Source organism: Cetorhinus maximus, chromosome 3 (assembly GCF_964194155.1).
Source record: "Cetorhinus maximus chromosome 3, sCetMax3.hap1.1, whole genome shotgun sequence".
Lineage (NCBI taxonomy): Eukaryota > Metazoa > Chordata > Chondrichthyes > Lamniformes > Cetorhinidae > Cetorhinus > Cetorhinus maximus.
In genome coordinates this window covers 16,126,979-16,146,509 of record NC_135881.1, presented here as the reverse complement: position 1 = coordinate 16,146,509, position 19,531 = coordinate 16,126,979, and the positions used below count along the sequence as shown (strand labels likewise).

The following is a 19,531-nucleotide window of genomic DNA, read 5'->3' as shown; positions in this document are numbered from 1 at the left end:
TCCGACATTGGCAAGCTTAGATCCTGCTTCCCTTCCAGGCTCAAGTTAGTGATAAAGAAGAAATTCATAAGCCCCCTGGCTTATCACAGCAAATGATGCATTTCTCAAAGAACAAATCGACAAAAGGCCCCTTCTGGCTGAAATGCTTAGCCCTGGACAGAGATTCCTTCTGAATTGAAAGGCAGCTTTATAGATTGGTTTAGCAAATGCTTGGCATAATTTTCATTCCCAAAAGCATTGTAAAGATCAGCTTTAGTTTTCGATCTGCGAGCATTTAACTAAGTGACGACCCACCTGCTATAAAGCAAAGGCGTCTGCAATACACACGTTGCAATATGAATATTTGACCATGTAGGAAATGATCTGAATAATTGAATAAAATGATTGCACTTTTGTTTAATGGCTGGGATAGAATCATGGAATGATACAGCACAGGAGGCCACTCATCCCATCATGCCTGTGTCTGCCTAATTGATAGGGCTATCAATTAGACCCACTCCCCTCCCCTTTCCCATAGCCCATTGAAGTATTTTCAAGTATTCACCTAATTCCCTATTGAAAATTACGATTGAACGTGTTCCCACCACCCCTTTCAGGCAGCACATTCGAAGTCTTAACAATTTGTTGCGTAAAAAGATTCTCCTCATTTTCCTTCTGGTTCGTCTGCCAATTACCTGAAACACCAAGCTATTTTTCACAATGCCGAGAGGCTGTTTAGTGTGGACATCGTGGATGCTTTGACAGAGTCTCTCATCAGTAGCTGCTGCTGCCACCATCATGGTCAACAACTTATCAGATGATCAACTGGATCACTTCAGTGATGCAACCTTTACCATTCGCAGACTGAATTGCTTGAAACCTTGGTACCGCCCCGGCTGAATGTGTGCGTGTAGTTTTGGGCTCCACAGTATAGGAAGGATATTGAGGCAATAGTGAGGACACATCACCGACTCACTGGGATGCTGCCTGGTATGAGGAAATAGAAACAGAGTTGAAAAAGTAGATCTTTTTTAAAAAGCATTGGAGATGTTAGTTATTTGAGAGGTATTTAAGAAGATAATGAGGTGGGATGATTGTTTCCAGTGACTGAGGAGACCTATAGAGTTTGAAGATTAAGTGCAAGATATTTAGGACATAGAGGGATGTGATTTAATGATTGAAGTAGAGACCAAAAGGGAGAATTTCAACATTGTTCTGTCTGTTCATTGGGCTGGGGAAGGGCTGGGGAAAGATTTAAAAGTCAAGCCCTTCCACACCAACCTCTACCCGACATGGCAAATTTTAGATCTCCAAGAACACTTCAAAGCATTGCTCTTTATTGCAGATACAAAACAATCTTAGGTGCTGAAAATAAAACAAAGAATAACAGGAATAATTTTACATGCTGGATTGTAATGACTCAAAGCCAGGTGTTTCCGGACAATTATACGCGGCTTGGATTATCTCAAAGTAGCTTCCACATTTGGTTCCTTAAAAATCATTGCACGTTAGTGCAAGTGTTTATCATTAATATAGCAACTTTCACATCCAAATATATCAAAGCACTTTAAAAATAATATTATGTAAAGTGCAGTGACTTGAGAAAAGAAAGATTTGCGTTTATACAGATGTCCCATAGTGTTTTACAGCCAATGAAGTATTTCTGAAGTGTAGTCACTGTTTTAATGTAGGATACACGGCATCTAATTTGTGCTCGACAAGGTCCCACAAACAGCAAGATGATAATGACCAGGTAATCTGTTTTCTAGGATAAAAGCAAAATACTGCGGAGGCTGGAAATCTGAAACAAAAACAATAATTGCTGGAAAACCTCAGCAGGTCTGACAGCATCTATGGAGAGAAAGGCAGAGTTAACGTTTTGAGTCTGTATGACTCTTCTTCAGGATTAAAAAGAAGTAAAAATATGGTGAAATATATACTGTTTAAAGTGGGGGGGGGGGCGGGGAACAGGTGAAGGTGGATAGGAGGCCAGTGATAGGTCTGTTTTCTAGTAATGTTGGTTAAGGGATAAATATTGGCCAGGACACCATGGTGAAGGCCTCAGTTCTTCTTCAAAATAGTACGATCGGACCTTTTGCGACCGCTCAAGGGGGCAGGTGGAGTCTCAGTTTAACGTCTCATCCGGCAAAAAAAAGACTTGCATTTATATTGCAGCAAGCCCCATTGCCGCACTGAAGGGTTAGCCTGGATTTGTGCTCAAGTCCCTGAAGTAGGACTTGAACTTGTAACTTTCAGACTCAGAGACAACAATGCTACCGATTGAGATGGACAGTTGTCACGTGGACAACCAGCTACGGTCATCCTGTAACCGGCAATGTTCAATAAACAGCACTGAGGTGGATGAACTGTTCTTGACAGGATTATTTGAGAGATTTGGATCCAGGGCAATAGTTTGCAATTCTATAATGCACCTCGCGTGTGAAAAGGTAAAGGGCGTGGGGAAGGGAGGAGGGGGTTTGAAGGAAGTTTTGGAGTGCAGTAAGACAAGAGGTAGCAAAATGGAACTGATCCTAAAATTCCAAGAGGACAGGGTCACACTGATTGGACAAGAGAGCCACGGTAAAGTAGCGAAACTGACATTAGTCCCGTCTTGGTAGGAGGGATGTCAGGGAGTTACCGTTATTTTCAATCCGAAGCTAAGCTTCGGAAATACTTAGTAGAACGTAGCAATTCAATGAGATCAGCAATTCTATCTGCAGCAGTTTGCTTTAGAGGTTTGTCTGTGCAGGCTATAGATCACTTTGCTGATGTGCTGCACTATGAAATATTGGGGCACAGATTCATCCAACATCAGTTTCCATACAGTTGAGAATGGGAGGTCTGGCTTGGAGAGTGTTAGCAAAAATTTCACTCATCTAGGGAATGGCACGAAGTCCAGAGTAACAAGGAGGATAGTTAAAAAAAAATATATATATATAAGGTGTAGACTAAAATAAGACAACTTGTAAAAAATAAAATGCAAAACTAGATTTACCTCATCAGTACATAGCTAGCTATATCTAAGGTCATGCATAATCAAATTAATATATCATACATGCCGTACATCAGTACATATTGATATAAATCACTTATCATTATGTATCCACATACACTGTACACAATGCCACATACCGTACATCAGTACCTCACAGCACATACCTTACGACAATACATATCTATATGTACCTTGTCCAAACAAATCTGTTGGTACGTATCTGCAGTATCTTGTCATTGGGTAACTTTGCATACCTTGTGTGAATCAGCACATAACGTCACATACCTTGACAATACATATCTACAGATCGTGTCAGTACATATTTGTATTCACCTGATAGCTGTGCACACCAAATGTCAGTACATACCTGCATGTACTTTATGTCAATAATGACACATAATATACATTAATATGTTAGCAGACAGAACATATACCGTATGTCTCATGGATCCATATCAGTATGAACTAAGGATTTCTACATGCTTTAACCAGCCCTGGCTGCTCTGCCTTCACCTGCTTCCTTCAATTCCACCTCTTGTTTTTTCTTCTGGTACAGGTTCTGCAGGTACTCATCTGGCTCAATCCCACTTTCCTGCAGCTCGGTCATGACTTTCTCCAACCTGTGCAGAGTGCTGGCATTCTGCACCTTCCGCCCAGCGATGTACAGAGTAAACTCCGCCAAGTTCAGCAGCTTGCAGCTGTCTGTCGCACAGAGATCGCGGCACCGCCTGGCTTTGTCCAAGGCTGGGAAGAAAGTGACCCCGGACATCTTCTCCAGGTCCCGGAGGTCCACTTGATATTCAGACAGTTGGTGGTCAAAGCCAATTGGGCTATTGGGCACAACGAAGGCCCCCAGAGCCAACAATCCAGACGGCTCGCTGCTCTCCTGAACGAGAATGACTTTGTACAGATGTGTCGGTACAGCAACTTCACTCTCCCCTATCACCTGAATGCAGAGAGAAGCAGACATACAATGACAAGTCTGAGCAATCGATGGAAAACTGGACACCATCGTTAAAGGGGAAACCAGCGTGGCTGGAAAACCAAAACGAAACAGAGGAGGGCTGCAGATCACAGAAAAAGAAAAGTTAGCAGTTAAGCAAAGGCAGAAGTGAACCACTTCGTTCTTTTTCATCTGCTGATCACAAACTGTTTTTCATTGCCTAGCAACAAGTCATTTCTTTATTTTATCCTGCCCCATTATCAGTCCTCTGTAACAAGGTATTGGCCAAACCTCAGAGTAAACACCTGACCTGGGACATCCTCGAGGCGTTTAGGTATTCCTGTTGTGGTTTTAGTTTGGGTCAGTGCGTTGAGACGTAGGCTGTTGGCTTTTGTTCCATTTACCTCAATCCACATCAATATCCCACTTAGGAACCAACTAAATGGACTCAGCTGTGGCTCAGTGATAGCACTCTCACCAAAATCAGAAGGTTGGGGGGGTTCAAGTCCCGCTGACACTTCAGTGCAGTACCGAGTGGGCAGTGCACTGCAGGAGGTGCCATCTTTTGGATCAGATGTTTGCCCTCTCAGGTGCACTGATCTAAAGATCAGGGAAATTCTCCCTCCTGTCCTGGTCAATACCTAAACCACGACTTATGACATCTAAACAGTTTATCTAGTAACTTTGACACTGAATTAGTGAAACCTTGCTGTAACAAAACCAAATTTTGAAAGAAATATCACGGGAGACTCAAGGTTGGAATGTCCAGGACAAATGCCGCACTTCTGGCAAGTGCCAAAATTTTAAAAAAAAACACTCTGTTCCTCGATGTTTTCACCAATAGCTATCTTAACGCTCCAGGATTATCCACCTCGGCATTGTTCATATATTCAAACAGTCACATCTGAACTCACGTCTTTTTTTTAACTGCCCAATCAATGAGCCTGACGTACTTTGGACAGATGTACAAATGCCTATATTTGAAAGTACACAAGACACAGCATTGACTGAGCATCAAAGTACAGCACAGCTTTAATAAACAGCACCAGGCTTGACCCTTTCTCTTAAAGCAAGCGGGTCAGACTACCATTTCTGCTTTCGCTATTCTGATTCGGTCTACTCTAGTTTTAAATCATCAGAAAACATTGCAAAACAGATGCTCCTTTTACCCACACAGAGAACTCATATTTCTATAATTCCAGCAACTATTTCCTTGCCATAATTCAAGTTTATTAATTATTAAAACTTATATTAACAAGAATTTATATTTATTTAGTGCATTTAATATAATGTAAGTGCTTCACGTGAGTATAATACAAGTATGACACCGAGTTATACAAGCAGGTATTAAGGTCAGATTAGGTCCTGACTCCCCAAAGCATGTCCACCATCTACAAGGCATAAATCAGAAGTGTGATGGAATGCTCTCCACTTGCCTGGATGAGTGCAGCTCCATCAATACTCAAGGAGCTTGACACCGTCCAGGACAAAGCAGCCCACCTGATTGGCATCCCGTCCACCAACGTAAACATTCACTCCCTCCACCAACGACGCACAGTGGCAGCAGTATGTACCATCTACAAGATGCACTGCAGCAGCCATTCAAGGCACTTTCGGCAGCATCTTCCAAACACGCGACCTCTACCACCTAGAAGGACAAGGGCAGCAGACACGTGGGAACAGCACCACCTGCAAGTTCCTCTCCAAGCCACGAACCATCCTGAATTGGAAATATATCACTGTTCCTCCACTGTCGCTGGGTCAAAATTGTGGAACTCCCTTTCTAACGGCGCTGCAGGTGTATCTGCAGCGGTTCAGGAAGGCGGCTCACCAGCACCTGCTCAAGAGCAATTAGGGACAGGCAAAAAATGTTGGCTTACGTCAACGATGCTCAACGTCCCTTGACATAATTTTTTTAAATGCTCAGAAGTTTAGGCAAAGAGGTAGATTTTAAGGAGCGTCTGAAAAAAAAGAAAGTGAGATGAAGAGGCGAAGAGGTTTAGGGAGGGAATTCCAGAGCTTGGGGCCTATGGAACTGGAAGAACAGCCACTAATGATGGAGCGATTAGAATTACAGATGCACAAAAAGCCGGAATTAGAGCAGTGCAGAAATCTCGGAGGTTTGTGGAGCCAGAGGAGATTACAGAGATAGGAAGAAGCAAGGCCATGCAGAGATTTGAAAATAAGGGCGAGATTTTTAAAATCAAATTTACTGGGAGTCAATTTAGATCAGTGAGCACAAGGGTGATAAGGGAACAGAACTTGGTGCGAGTTAAGACACAAACAGCAGAGTTTTGGGTGACCTCAAGTTTACAGAAGGTAGAACATGGCAGATCAGCCAGGAGTGCGTTGGAATAATTAAGTCTAGAGGTAACAGAGGCATAAATGAGGGCTGCAGCAGTGGATGAGCAAAGATGGGCGATGTTAGAGGCAGAAATAAGCGCTCTGAGTGAATATGAGGTCAAAAACTCACCTTGGGATCAACTATGACAGCAAGGTTGCAAACAGACCATCTTAATCTCAGTCTGCTGGCAAGGCGAGGGATGGAGTCATAGCTAGGGAATGGAGTTTAGAGCGGGGACCTAAAACAGTGAAATGGCCAAAGCACAGCCAGCAAGCCCTCACTATCTGGCCCATGAAGCCCCATAAACCAGTTTCAATTTGCATCTAAGGGTACAGTTTATGATTTAGCTCTCCCAGTGAAGAGCTCTGCACCACAAAACAAATGTTCTCTCCTGTGCCCAATTTCTCGTGTGAGATTTGCCAGTCAGTGCCATACTTGGGGCAGTTTAATGTCCATTAGGGACATAAATAGGCCATTTAACCCCTTGAGTCTGGTCCACTATTCAATGAGATCGCAGCTGATCTAACTTCATATACCCACCGTTGCTTCATATCCTTAATATCTAGGGTTAATAAAAATCTATCAATCATTTGCTTTAAAATTAACAACTGATCTTGCATTAAGTCATCAAATGAGACGACATTCAGAGTAGGACAAGAGACTTTCACTCTTTAGTGTGGCTGGACGGTCAATGCTAAAGCTAAAAAAAAACTATCTGTCCCTCATAATTCTCAATCGCTACTTAACTGTTCAGAAGAAAGCTTCTATTTCTCATATCAAGTAGGAGGCACAGTGAGTTAGACAGCTATAAGACAGTCTACATTCTGAAGCCATTACACATGCAATTTGAGCTGATCCAGATGACAGCTAGATAGATTTGATAATCAGATTACTTGTGCTGTACTGAAGGGAAACTCATGGCTGGTGATATCGTCTTTACACCAGTCTAACTATTCAGTAAAATGGCATTTCGATTTACTTCAACACATTCTATGTCACAGGAGATGACAACAGGTAGCCTCCAGATGAGCTGTGTTCTGCTGGTACAGAAACCAACTGCAGCATTAATAATTGCCAAGCTGTCAAAGTCGATACAGCTTTGCTTCAAGGCCATGTACCGAAAATGTGGCTTAGCTCAAAACACAAAGCAACACGGAAACAGGAAGAGATAAATTAAATGTTTGGATCTCAAATGTACAACATTAATATGACTTATTTCTGTGGGTGAATCAAGGGAGTCACATATTATGCAAACATTACAGATTTGTTCCTGCTGATATGGTATTCTATAATTAATTGAACCTAAATAATTATTTTGCCTTCTTTATGGTATTGATGTAGCTCAGACTATGTTGTTCAAGTTTACTGATACCAAATGTGAGCAACCTGCAATTTTACCTTAAGTTATTTAGCTTCCCATTATCCATTGCCATCTCTGCCCCAGGTCTCCGTCACGCATCACCTGCAGCCGGGGTTCCAACAGGTGAAGGTGACACAACCCCAAACATCAGCAAAGGGCTTTCTGGACTTGCTGCCAATAACTAAGAGTGTAATGATGCAAACTGGGAATCACACCCTGTCAGACGCCTATAAATAGGGGACATGTTGGTGTAGTGGTGATGTCACTGGACTAGTAATCCAAAGGCCCAGTCTCTATTGCATTCTTAGCGCTGTCTTTAGGTACAAAGGTCGTCACGATTACTACACTGAAGAGAAGAACAAAGAAAGAGTGACAGCACAGCTGAAAGGAAGGGGAAATGATCAAGTGAACAAATGCAAGAGAGTGACAGTCTGCCAGAGAAGAACAGCCATTAAAAGCGAGAGAGAATAGGGAGTGAGCAAGATGCTAAACCAAGCTGAAAGGACTGTGAAATGACTGTTGTAAAAGCCCATCTGCCCTTTGGGGGAGGGAAATCCACTGGCCTACATGTGACTCCAGTCCCACAGCAATGTGGTTGACTCTTAAATGCCCTACGAACTAGGGCAATTAGGGATGGGTAATAAACGCTGACCTGGCCAGCGACACCCACATCCCATGAAAGAATTTTTAAAAAACTTAACCACCTCGGTTCTAAATCCCTTAACACCCTTCCTTGCCTGCCAAAAGATTCGTCAATCTCGGTTTTGAGATTTTTCACTTGACACCAGCCTTTTGTGGGAGAGAGTTATTGATTTCCACTACCCTTTGTGTGAAGAAGTGTTTCCTGACATCACCCCAAACGTTCTCATTTTAAAGTTGTAGTCTTAATGCTAATTTTTAATTAAAATTAATTTTAATGTCATGAATTGTCTTCAAAGACCAACTGGAAAGCTATGGAGCTGCAGTATACTCAATGAATAATAAAGTCACCTGCACAATAGGAAAACAGAACTCAGACTCCCAATTACTGGAAGCATCCTGGGCACAGTATCAGTTACACTCCTACAATATAATTAACTTGAAATCTCTTTAGTCACCACTAATATAACATTCAATGACACACTGATGACTGTGTACTTTGTGTTTGTTAAACATGAATGTAAAATATCACGGTTGTATATATGGCACTGTTTACTTCCCCAATTATTCTCTATCTATCCATCCTCGATGCCCCCATGAAACAAATATTGACCAGATATATCAGATTGTAATTACGCCCATCAATCTCCTTCAGTGTCAACAGCAACTATCTGCTCCCTTCATATTAAACAGATGTAGCACAGGATTCAGAATGACAGCATATTAATCAACTTCAACACAACAACCTGTACTTATATAGTCACTTAATGTAATATAGCATCCCAAAGTGCTTCATGGGAGCATTATAAAACTAAATTTGATATCAAGCCATCTAAGGAGATATTAGGGTAGATGACCGAAAGCTTGGTCAAACAGGTAAGTTTTAAGGAGCGTCTTACAGGAGGAAAGAGAGGCGGAGAGGTGTAAGGAGAGAATTCCAGGGCCTGAATTTTCCTTCGTCGGGCACGTGCAATCGGCGGGCCTGGGAGAAGTCAGGAAACAGGCACATGACCGCGATTCACACTGGCTGGCCAATTAAGGCCCGGCCAGCGTGAAACACGTCTTCTGAATGGTTGGGAAGGGCCATGCAGGGGCCTGACGGGCGCAGGGTCCAATAGCGACCTGGCGGGAGGTTTAAGATCGGCAGAGGCAGCTCCCTGAAGGCTCCCCTGCCAGGGGAGAATGTTTCCCTGGTCTGGGGACTGGAGCAATGGCCTCACCAGCGGCTGGAGACGTCAGGCGGGAGGGCAGGTCAGGTGGGCAATCGGCCCCCCCATTTCTTGGACGAGTGCCTCATGGAGGAGGTGGGTGTCTGGCGGGACACTCTCATACCCAGGGATGGCAGAAGGAGGCCACCAAATCAGACCAAAAAAGCTTGGGAGGAGTTGGCAGCCATGACGTCGTGCGGCGCACATGGGTGCTGTGCTGCAAAAGCTTCAACGACCTGCTGCGCTCAGCAAGGGTGAATACTGAGTTGGCATGGGTCGGTGTGGAGAAGCGTTAAGGACTGGCCGTCCACCCTTGGAGCTCAGGGGTGTTAAGAGTCTGAGTGCCAACTGTCAATGACGCTGGAGCTGGCCAAGGGGATGAGCCCTGGTTACTTGGACTGAGTGCCTTGCGGATTGAGGGCCACGACTCAGATGTGCCCTGCAAAGTGTCCCTCAGGTTGGGGTCGACCAGGCTGCAATGGCGCTGCAGGTAGAGAGTAGGCCTCAGCAATGTTCCCCTGTCCTTTCAGGAGGAGGAGCCATAACACAGAAAGAGGTCAAGGACAGGCGGAGGTCCCCCAAACCTCCTAATCGTGACAAGGTTTGAAATGGACATTTTGGAGCTGGGGAGCTGCCACCCAACTCAGTCAGCCAGTCGTGGGGAGGCAGGGGTCTCTGACGAAGGTAAGGGTGCAGTGCACAGAGGTGAGTGTGTCAGATTGTGCAGACACTCTTGCGCAGTCTCATCATTAATGGGAGCCTCAAAACTGGAGTCCCCATTGATCATTGAAAGACAATGGCACCATGATGCAGATCTCCATTGTCTCACCAGGGTGCCTGGCATGCACAGTAACAGTGCGACAACTTAAACTAATGAAGTGTCACTGTTCTCCCTTAGATTTGTCAGTACGCACTTGGATGCAGGACCCTAAAGAGCCACCCTTGACCCCAGAGGACTGCCAGGCTTCAGCTGCACCTGTGTCATAACTGCTCTCTGAACCAGGCACCAGCGCAGATGCCAGCACCTTGGTGAGCATTCAGCTAGAATGTCGGTGCGCTGCGGTGAGGGCATTTCACACTCGCTTGAGGAGCAAGCAGAGGCAGAGAGTGCCCAGGGCGCCAGCAGTTTGAGGACTGCTGGAGACCAGGATGACGCTGGGTCATAGACAGATGATGAGCCTCTGGAGTTGTCCTTTAGGCAGCAGATGCTGGATGTCCAGCGGGATGTGCGGGAGGATCTGGTGAAGATCCATGAGTGTCTGCGTGCCATGTTCTCCGTTGTGGAGGAATCCATGTGGAGCATGAGCATTGCGTTGACCCTCATCACCGAGCGTACTGCCTCCTCCATTGAGAGAGTGGCGACTCTCATGGAGAGGCAGCTCCGGGTACAGAATCAAAGGTTGCTGGGGATGCGCTCGGACCTGCAAGCCCTCACCCAGGCAATGACCTCAGGTGGTCAGTGCCAGTGTGGGAAATGGATGAGGCACCCAGTATCCCAGCTAGGTGCCCAACCATCAATGGTGAGCAGGGAGGTCCGAAGTAACCTGACGTTGGCGCATGACATGCGAGATGGGGGGCACCAAGACGTAGCACTTGCAAACATAAGTTTAAGGTACCATGAGCACAAGAAGGACTGTTCATGGTGATCTTCTGTTCTGCCATATTTTGTTTATATGTTTACTGGTGTAGGAATTAACATCACATATGGTAATGTTCATTTGTTGTGAGTGTCAAAATTATATAAATTTTGCTTTTGTCTTAATGGCCTGAGTATGCTTCACCTTTTTTTTGGGTGCAGAGCACGCCAGTATCTAATGCTGGACGTCAGTGACTCTAAACTTTATTGCACAGGCACTGAGTGGACTTTCTAAAAATTGAAGACGGGAAACACTCAGGAGGTCAGGCAGCATCTGCGGAGACAAGAGTTAAATGTTTCACATCTGACAAAAGGCCATCGACCTGAAGCGTTAACTCTGTTTCTCTCTCCACGGATGCTGTCTGACCTGGAGTGTTTCCAGCATTTTCTGTTTTTATTATGGATTTCCAGTATCCAAAGTATATTGCTTTTGTGAAAACCATAGGTTTGGTTAAAATGGCAGGAAGAGCGGAGTGCCTCTCCTGCCACAAAGCTATCAATGGTGGGAAGTTGCTAGAGAGATAGCGGATGCATTGGTGATCATTTTCCAAAATTCTATAGATTCTGGAATGTTCCTGAAGATTGGAAAGTGGCAAATGTCACCCCACTATTTGAGGAGGGAGGGAGAGAGAAAACAGGGAACTACAGACTTGTTAGTCTTACATCAGTAGTAGAGAAAATGCTAGAATCTATAATAAAGGATGTGATAAATGGGTATTTGGATAATTATTATCCGACTGGGCATAGTCAGCATGGATTTGCGAATGGGAAATCAATTTTGACGAACTTGCTGGAGTTTTTTTGAGGATATCATTAACAAAATTGATAAAGGAGAGTCGATGGACGTAGTATACTTGGATTTTCAGAAGACTTTGATAAAGTCCCTACAGGAGGTTGATTAGCAAAATAAAAGCACACGGGATAGGAGGCAATATACTGGCGTGGATTAAGGATTGGCTAACATGCAGAAAATAGAGAGTAGGAATAAACAGGTCATTGTCGTGTTGACAGACTGTGACTAGTGGGGTACAGCAAGGATCAGTACTTGGGCCCCAGCTGCTCACAATATATATCAATGATTTAATGTGGGACCAAATGTAATATTTCCAAGTTCACGGATGATACAAAGTTAGGGGGGAATGTGTGTTGTGAGGAAGGTGTAAAGCAGCTACAAGAGATTTGGACAGATTTAGTGAGTGGGCAAGAACATGGCAGATGGAATATAATGTGGAAAAATGTGAGGTCATCCACTTTAGTAGAAGGAACAGATGTGCAGAGCATTTCCTAAATGGTAAGAGATTAGAAAGTGTAGATGTACAAAGGGACCTGGGTGTCCTTGTCCATAAGTCACTGAAAGCTAACATGCAGGTGCTGTGAGCAATTAGGGAGGCTAATGGAATGTTAGCCTTTATCGCAAGAGGATTTGAGGACAGGAGTGGTGAAGCAGGTATGGCAAGTCTTGCTTCAACTATATAGAAGCTTGGTTAGACCACACCTGGAGTATTGTGTGCAGTTTTGGTCCCCTTACCTCAGAAAGGATATTATTGCCACAGAGGGAGTGCAATGAAGGTTCACCAGACTCGTTCCGGGGATGGTAGGACTGTCTTATGAAGAGAGATTGGGCAAACTGGGCCTGTATTCTCTAGGGTTTCGAAGAATGAGAGGTGATCTCATTGAAACCTATAAAATGCTAAAAGGAATAAACAGGGTAGATGCAGGTAAGATGTTTCCCCTGGTTGGGGGGGATCTAGAACCAGGGAACATAATTTCAAAATAAGGGGAAAGCCACTTAGGACCGAGATGAGGAGAAATTTCTTTACTCGGAGGGTTGTGAATCTTTGAAATTCTCTACCCCAGGGGGCTGTGGAAGCTCAGTCATTGAGAATATCTAAAGTAGAGATTGACAGATTTCTGATTAACTGTAATGTACAGGGTTATGGGGATAGTTGGGTAAAAGGCATTGGAGGGTTCGATCAGCCACAATCGTATTGAGTGGCAGAGCAGGCTCGACATGTTAAATAGCCTTCTCCTGTTCTTATGTTCCTAAGTCTTCACCTACAGTGTGACGGGCAGGTTGGCTTTCTGCATTACGAAAATGGTACAGATCGTCCAATATAAACGGTCACATCGAAAAGTGACACTAAATCAAGAGACAGGGAGTAAGCTCTAGTGACGAGAAAGTGACAGCATATTGACACAAGTTTAAAGGGGGTGCAAGAAGAGAGAGACCTGGGAGTGGGTGTTTATGCACAAACCTTTTGAAGGTGGCAGGGCAGGCTAACAAAGCTGTTAATAAAGCGTACAAGATCCAAGGCTTTATACATACGGGGAGAAAGTAGAAAAGCAAGGAAATTGTACGAAACCTACAGAAAACACAAGCTTAGTCCCTAATGCCCAGCTCTCTTTAAGAGGATGTGATGCTTTGAAGAGGGTACAGAAGAGGGTGACGAGGATGATTCCAGGGCTGAAGGATTAGTTATTTGGATGGAATGGAGGAGCTGGGGTTCCTCTCTGAGCAGAGAAGGCCAAGATGAGATTTGATAGAGGTGAATCATGGAAGTTTTCGGCAGAGTAAATAAAGGGAAACTGTTGTAAGCATTTTAAAGGATCTTTAACCTGAGGGCACAGGTTTAAAGTCATTGGCAAAAGAACCAGGGATGACATGATGAAAAACATTTTTATGGTAACAAGGGGTTACAATTTGCCTGTAAGGCTGGTGGAAATAGATTCAAAAGTGGCCTTTGAAAAAGAAATAGATAAACATTTGAAGAAGAAAAAAATTGCATGGATATAGGGAAAGGACAGAAGAGTGGGACTAACTGGATCTCTCTTTGATAGAGCAGGTGCAGACTCATTGGGCTGAAGGTCCTTCTTTTGAGTTGTACTCTTCTATCATTCTATAGGCATACTTTAATTAATACAATTACTACTTTTTTCAGTGGAGAAGTAAAGTACTCAGGGTTCACAAATTTATAACGGGTCTCGTATTCTTAATCGGTTCAAACAAATCAGCATTGAGGCAGGAACCAGAAGCAACAGTCCAACAAAATTCCACTGATAAAAACAATGCAATAACTACTTGCTGATTTAGCTATCAGTTCCACCCATGGAGTGATGCAAAATCACAACCAAGAATTACTTGATTTACGACAACTCCCAGCAATTTGGCTTTTCCAATGCCACTCACACTAGGCGGGCTAGAAGGCAGGTTGTAGAACATAAGAAATAGGAGCAGGGGTAGGCCATTCGGCCCCTCAAGCCTGCCCCACCATTCAATAAGATCATGTCTGATCTGCCCCAGGCCTCACCTCCTCTTTCGTGTCAGCTCCTCATAGCCCTCAACTCCCCGATATTTCAAAACTCTATCTACCTCCTCTTTAAATACTTTCAGTGATCTAACCTCCACAACTCTCTGGTGCAGAGAATTCCAGACATTCACTACCCTCTGAGAGAAGAAATTCCTTCACATCTCAGTTTTAAATGAACATCCCCTTATTCTGTAACTATGGCCCCTAGTTTGAGATTCCTCCACACCTTCTCAACATCTACCCTGTCAAGCCCCCTCAGAATCTTGTACGTTTCAGCAAGATCACCCCTCATTCTTCTAAACTCTAATGAATAAAGGCCTAACCTGTTTAGCTGTTCATGATAAGTCAACCCCTTCATCCCAGGAATCAGCCTAGTGAATCTCTTTTGAACTGCCTCCAATGCCTGTATATCCTTTCTTAAATACAGGGGCCAAAACTGTACATAGTACTCCAGGTGCGGCCTGACCAACACCCTGTACAGTTGTAACAAGGCTTCCCTATTTTTAAACTCCAACCCCCTAGCAATACAGGCCAAGATTCCATTTGCCGCCTTAATTACTTGCTGCGCCTGCATGCTAACTATTGGTGTTTCATGCACAAGAACACCCAGATCCCTCTGTGCTGCACTTTTTTGGAGTCTCTCTCCATTCAAATAATAGTCTGTCTTTTGATTCTTCCTACCAAGGTGCATGGCCTCACACTTTCCTACACTGAACTCCATCTGCCAAGTTTTTGCCCACTCACTCAACCTGTCTATATCCCCTTGCAGATTCCTTATGTCCTCATCACAACATGCCCTTCCACCTATTTTTGTATTGTCAGCAAATTTGGATACATTACACTCTGCCCCCCTCCTCCAAGTCATTAATATACACAGTAAATAGTTGAGGCCCTAGGACTGATCCTTGTGGTACTCCACTAGATACGTCTTTCCGGCCTGAAAAAGACCCATTAATCCCAACCACTCTGTCTTCTGTGTGTTAACCAATCCTCAATCCATGCTAATACATTACCCCCAAATACTGAGAGTTCCTATCTTGTGCAATAACCTTTTATTTGGCATCTCATTGAATGCCTGCTAGAAATCCAAATATACTACATCTATGGGTTCCCCCTTATCAACTCTGCTTTTTTAAACACGGCTAATGGGACTGTGGAAAATAATCCCCAGGAAACTTTACATTAAGGAATAAAAACAGGAAATGCTGTAAACACTCAGTGAGTCAACCAACGTTGGTGGAGAGAGAAACAGAGTTAACAGCCGGAATTTAATCAGGCCATTGTGGCAGGAAGCACGGCAGCCTGGCCCACTTAATCAGGGGGAGAGGCCACGCATCAGTCTCCTGGTGGCAGGGAAACCTCCCCCGATTAAGTCGAAGGCGGGAAAGGGAGACTGGCCTGCTCACGGTGGGATGTCAGTTAGGCTCATTAATGAGCCGACTGACACCAACTATCTCTGAGTCCACCAGAGTTTAGTGGTGGGTCAAGGGGTGAAATGGTAGGTGCACGGCTTTCCCGTGCCTCCCGAAGGCTGCCCAGCAAACTCTGTGGGGTTTGCCATCAGCCAACCAGGCGGCTGGAGAGCCACCCTCATTGTCAGGCACTCAATGCCCAATCGAGGGGCCCAGCGTCGGGAAGGGAGTGGCTACTGAAAGCCAATCCTTGGCCCTTGCGTCCCGGCTCCCCTCCCCGCGATCCCTATCTCGCCTTCACTCACCTGGGTCCAGGGATCCAGCGACAATCCCTAGTGAAGTTCCTGCAGCACTACGGCTGTATCCACTACTCCCGGTGGTGCTGCCAGCAATGGAGAGCTCAAAGAGATAGGGAGGGGCCATGCAGGGATGAAGGTGTTGTGGTACCATGGACCCACTAAGTTATCAGGGTAGCATACAGTTCCAGTTCTGCTATCAGAAGACCATTTGGGAGAATTATTACGCTTGTTACTTTGCTAGGAGCATGCTAGAGGTTGAGAGAAAGAAGGAAGTGAAAAAAAATCTGCTGTAAGGCTTCTGCAATCAGCAGGAATAACAAAATTACTGTTCTGGGAGATTTTAACTATCTCATCAGCTGGGAGAGGGGATAAGGTAGCAGATAGAGATAAGGGAAGCAATTCAGGAAATGTATACAGTGCTCCTTCTTCAGGCAGTTTGTTGATAGGCATGTAAGAACAGAGGTTCTGCTAGAGTCGTTCTGTGTAATGGAATAAAACAGGTAGATGAATGAAATGTGGGTGAGTGCCTTGGGAGGAGTGATCCAGCCAGAAAGGGATTAGATTAGGGCAGGTTTTACAAAGGTGAGGAGCAAGCAAGCTGAAGTGAGGTAGGAGGTGAAAGTGTCTCATGCACAGAGCTGTCGATCAGCAGTGGGATGTTTCTTAACAGGTTGGAAACATACAGATTATTCCATTAAAAAGAGGAGAACCTATTAACAGTGTAGGATACCATGGGCAAATGAAGAGGCGAGAAACCATTTAAAACCAAAGATGAGGGCCTATGCTATTAATCAGAATAATGAAGAGAATTTAAAAATGAGAAGATCGCCATTATCATTCGCTGTTGAAGGTGCCGTCTGCTCTGGGTCGCGGGTTTCTGCCATGGGTCTTCATATGACTGAACATCCCGGTTCTCGACTCATGGGTCTTTGGGCACGTGGGGCAGGACATTCCCACAAGGTAGTTGGGATCGGGGGTGCAGGAGTTGCTTCCTTTTCTTTCCTTCTCTGCCACCGCTCTAGCTCACCATTAAGATGTGGTGACTCAAAGTGTGATGCAGCCTGATGGACAAGTTGTCGCCATTCTGAACGATTGGTAGCAAACTCCACCCAGTCATTAATGTCAATGCTGCCGCGCTTCAGAATGTCTTTGAAGTGTTTTCTTTGTCCTCCCTGGAACTTTGGCCATTTGAGCGTTGAGAGAACAGGACCTGACTGGGGAAACGCTTTCCAGCTATACAGACATAGTGTCCAATCCTTTGTGATTGATTTTGCGGGAGTTTTGCCTGGGTGCTTGTGGAGCTGGCTTCAGGAAGGACACTAACGTTTGTTCGACAGACTGCAGCGGAGGCATTGCTGATGGAATTTCACTAGCGCTCTGACATGTCATGATACAGTCCAGGTCTCACAACTAGAGGAGTAAGGTGGCAACAACTGCTCTGTTGGTGGTGACGTAGTGGTATTGTCATTGGGCTGGTAGGCCAGAGGCCCAGGGCAATGCTCCGGGGACCAGGGTTTGAATCCCACCATGGCAAATTGTGGAATTTCAATTCAATAAGAAGTCTAATGATGACCATGAAACCATTGTCGATTGTTGTAAAAACCCATCTGGTTCACTAGTGTCCTTTAGAGAAGGAAATCTGCTGTCCTTACCTGGTCTGGCCTACATGTGACTCCACACCCACAACAATGTGGTTGACTCTTAAATGCCCTCTGAAATGGCCTAGCTAGCCATTCAGTTGTGTCAAGCCGCTAAAAAGTCAATAAAAAAGAATGAAACCGGATGGGCCATCCGGCATCGACCTAGGCACCGGAAACAACAACGGCAAACTCAGCTCCATCGACCCTGCAAAGTCCCCATTACTAACATCTGGGGGCTAGTGCCAAAATTGGGAGAGCTGTCTCATGGGCTACTCAAGCAACAGCCTGACATAGTCATACTTACAGGATCATATCTTACAGATAATGTCCCAGACACCACCATCACCATCCCTGGGTATGTCCTGTCCCACTGGCAGGACAGACCCAGCAGAGGTGGCAGCACAGTGGTATACAGTCAGGAGGGAGTTGCCCTGGGAGTCCTCAACATCAACTCTGGCCCCCATGAAGTCTGATGGCATCAGGTCAAACATGGGCAAGGAAACCTCCTGCTGATTACCACGTACCACCCCTCCTCAGCTGAAGGATCAGTGCTCCTCCATGTTGAACACCACTTGGAGGAAGCACTGAGAGTGGTAAGTGCACAATGTACTCTGGGTGGGGAGCTCCAATGTCCATCACCAAGAGTGGCTCGGTAGCACCACTACTGACCGAGCTGGCTGAGTCCTAAAGGACATAGCTGCTAGGCTGGGTCTGCAGCAGTTGGTGAAGGAACCAACAAGAGGGAAAAACATACTTGACCTCATCCTCACCAACCTGTCTGACACAGATGCTTCTGTCCATGACAGTATCAGTAGGAGTGACCACTGCACAATCCTTATGGACACAAAGTCCCGTCTTCACATTCAGGATACCCTCCATTGTTTTGTGTGGCACTACCTCCATGGTAAATGGGATAATTTCAAACTGATCTAGCAACTCAAGACTGGGCATCCATGAGGTGCTGTGGGCCAACAGCAGTAGCAGAATTGTACTCAACCACAATCTGTAACTTCATGGCCCAGCATATCCTCCACTCTACCATTGCCATTCAACCAGGGTAGCAAACCTGGTTCAATGAAAAGTGCAGAAGGGCATGCCAGGAGCAGCAACCAGGCATACCTAAAAATGAGGTGCCAATCTGGTGAAGTTACAACACAGGACTACTTGCGTGCCAAACAGCATAAGCAGCGAGTGACAGACAGAGTTAAGTGATTCTACAACCAACGGATCAGATCTAAGCTCTGCAGTCCTGCCACATCCAGTCGTGAATGATGGAGGAACCAAGCACATCAGTGCAAAAGGTAAGGCTGAAGCATTCGCAAAAATCTTCAGCCAGAAATGCCAAGCGGGTGATCCATTTCGGCGTCCTCCACCATCACAGATGCCAGTCTTCAGTCAATTCAATTCACTCTACGTGATATCAAAAAATGGCTGAAGGCACTGGGCACGTAAAGGCTATGAGCTGAGACAATATTCCAGCAATACTACTGAAGATTTGTACTCCAGAACTTGTCGCGTCCCTAGCCAAGCTGTTCCAGTACAGCTACAACACAGGCGCCTACCCAGCAATGTGTAAAATTGTCCAGGTATGTCATGTACACACAAAGCAGGTCAAATCCAACCTGGCCAATTACCCCCCCCACCAATCAGTCTACATCTGATTATTAGTAAAGTGATGGAAGGGTTCATCAACAGTGCTATCAAGCGGCACTTGCTTAGTAATAACCTGATCATCGACACTCATTTTGGGTTCCGCCAGGGTCACTCA

At 45.0% G+C, this 19,531-nt stretch overlaps 1 protein-coding gene across 1 annotated transcript in view; it reads right to left on the bottom strand.

Moving 5' to 3' along the window:
• Positions 1–1,299: 1,299 nt before the first annotated feature.
• exog (exo/endonuclease G) overlaps positions 1,300–19,531 on the bottom strand; it is a 42,074-nt gene continuing 23,842 nt past the window's right edge. Inside the window, exon 6 of the mRNA XM_078536789.1 lies at positions 1,300–3,920. Coding sequence (XP_078392915.1) covers positions 3,459–3,920 — 462 coding nt within the window. The 3' untranslated portion in view covers positions 1,300–3,458. The remainder of the gene's footprint in view (positions 3,921–19,531) is intronic.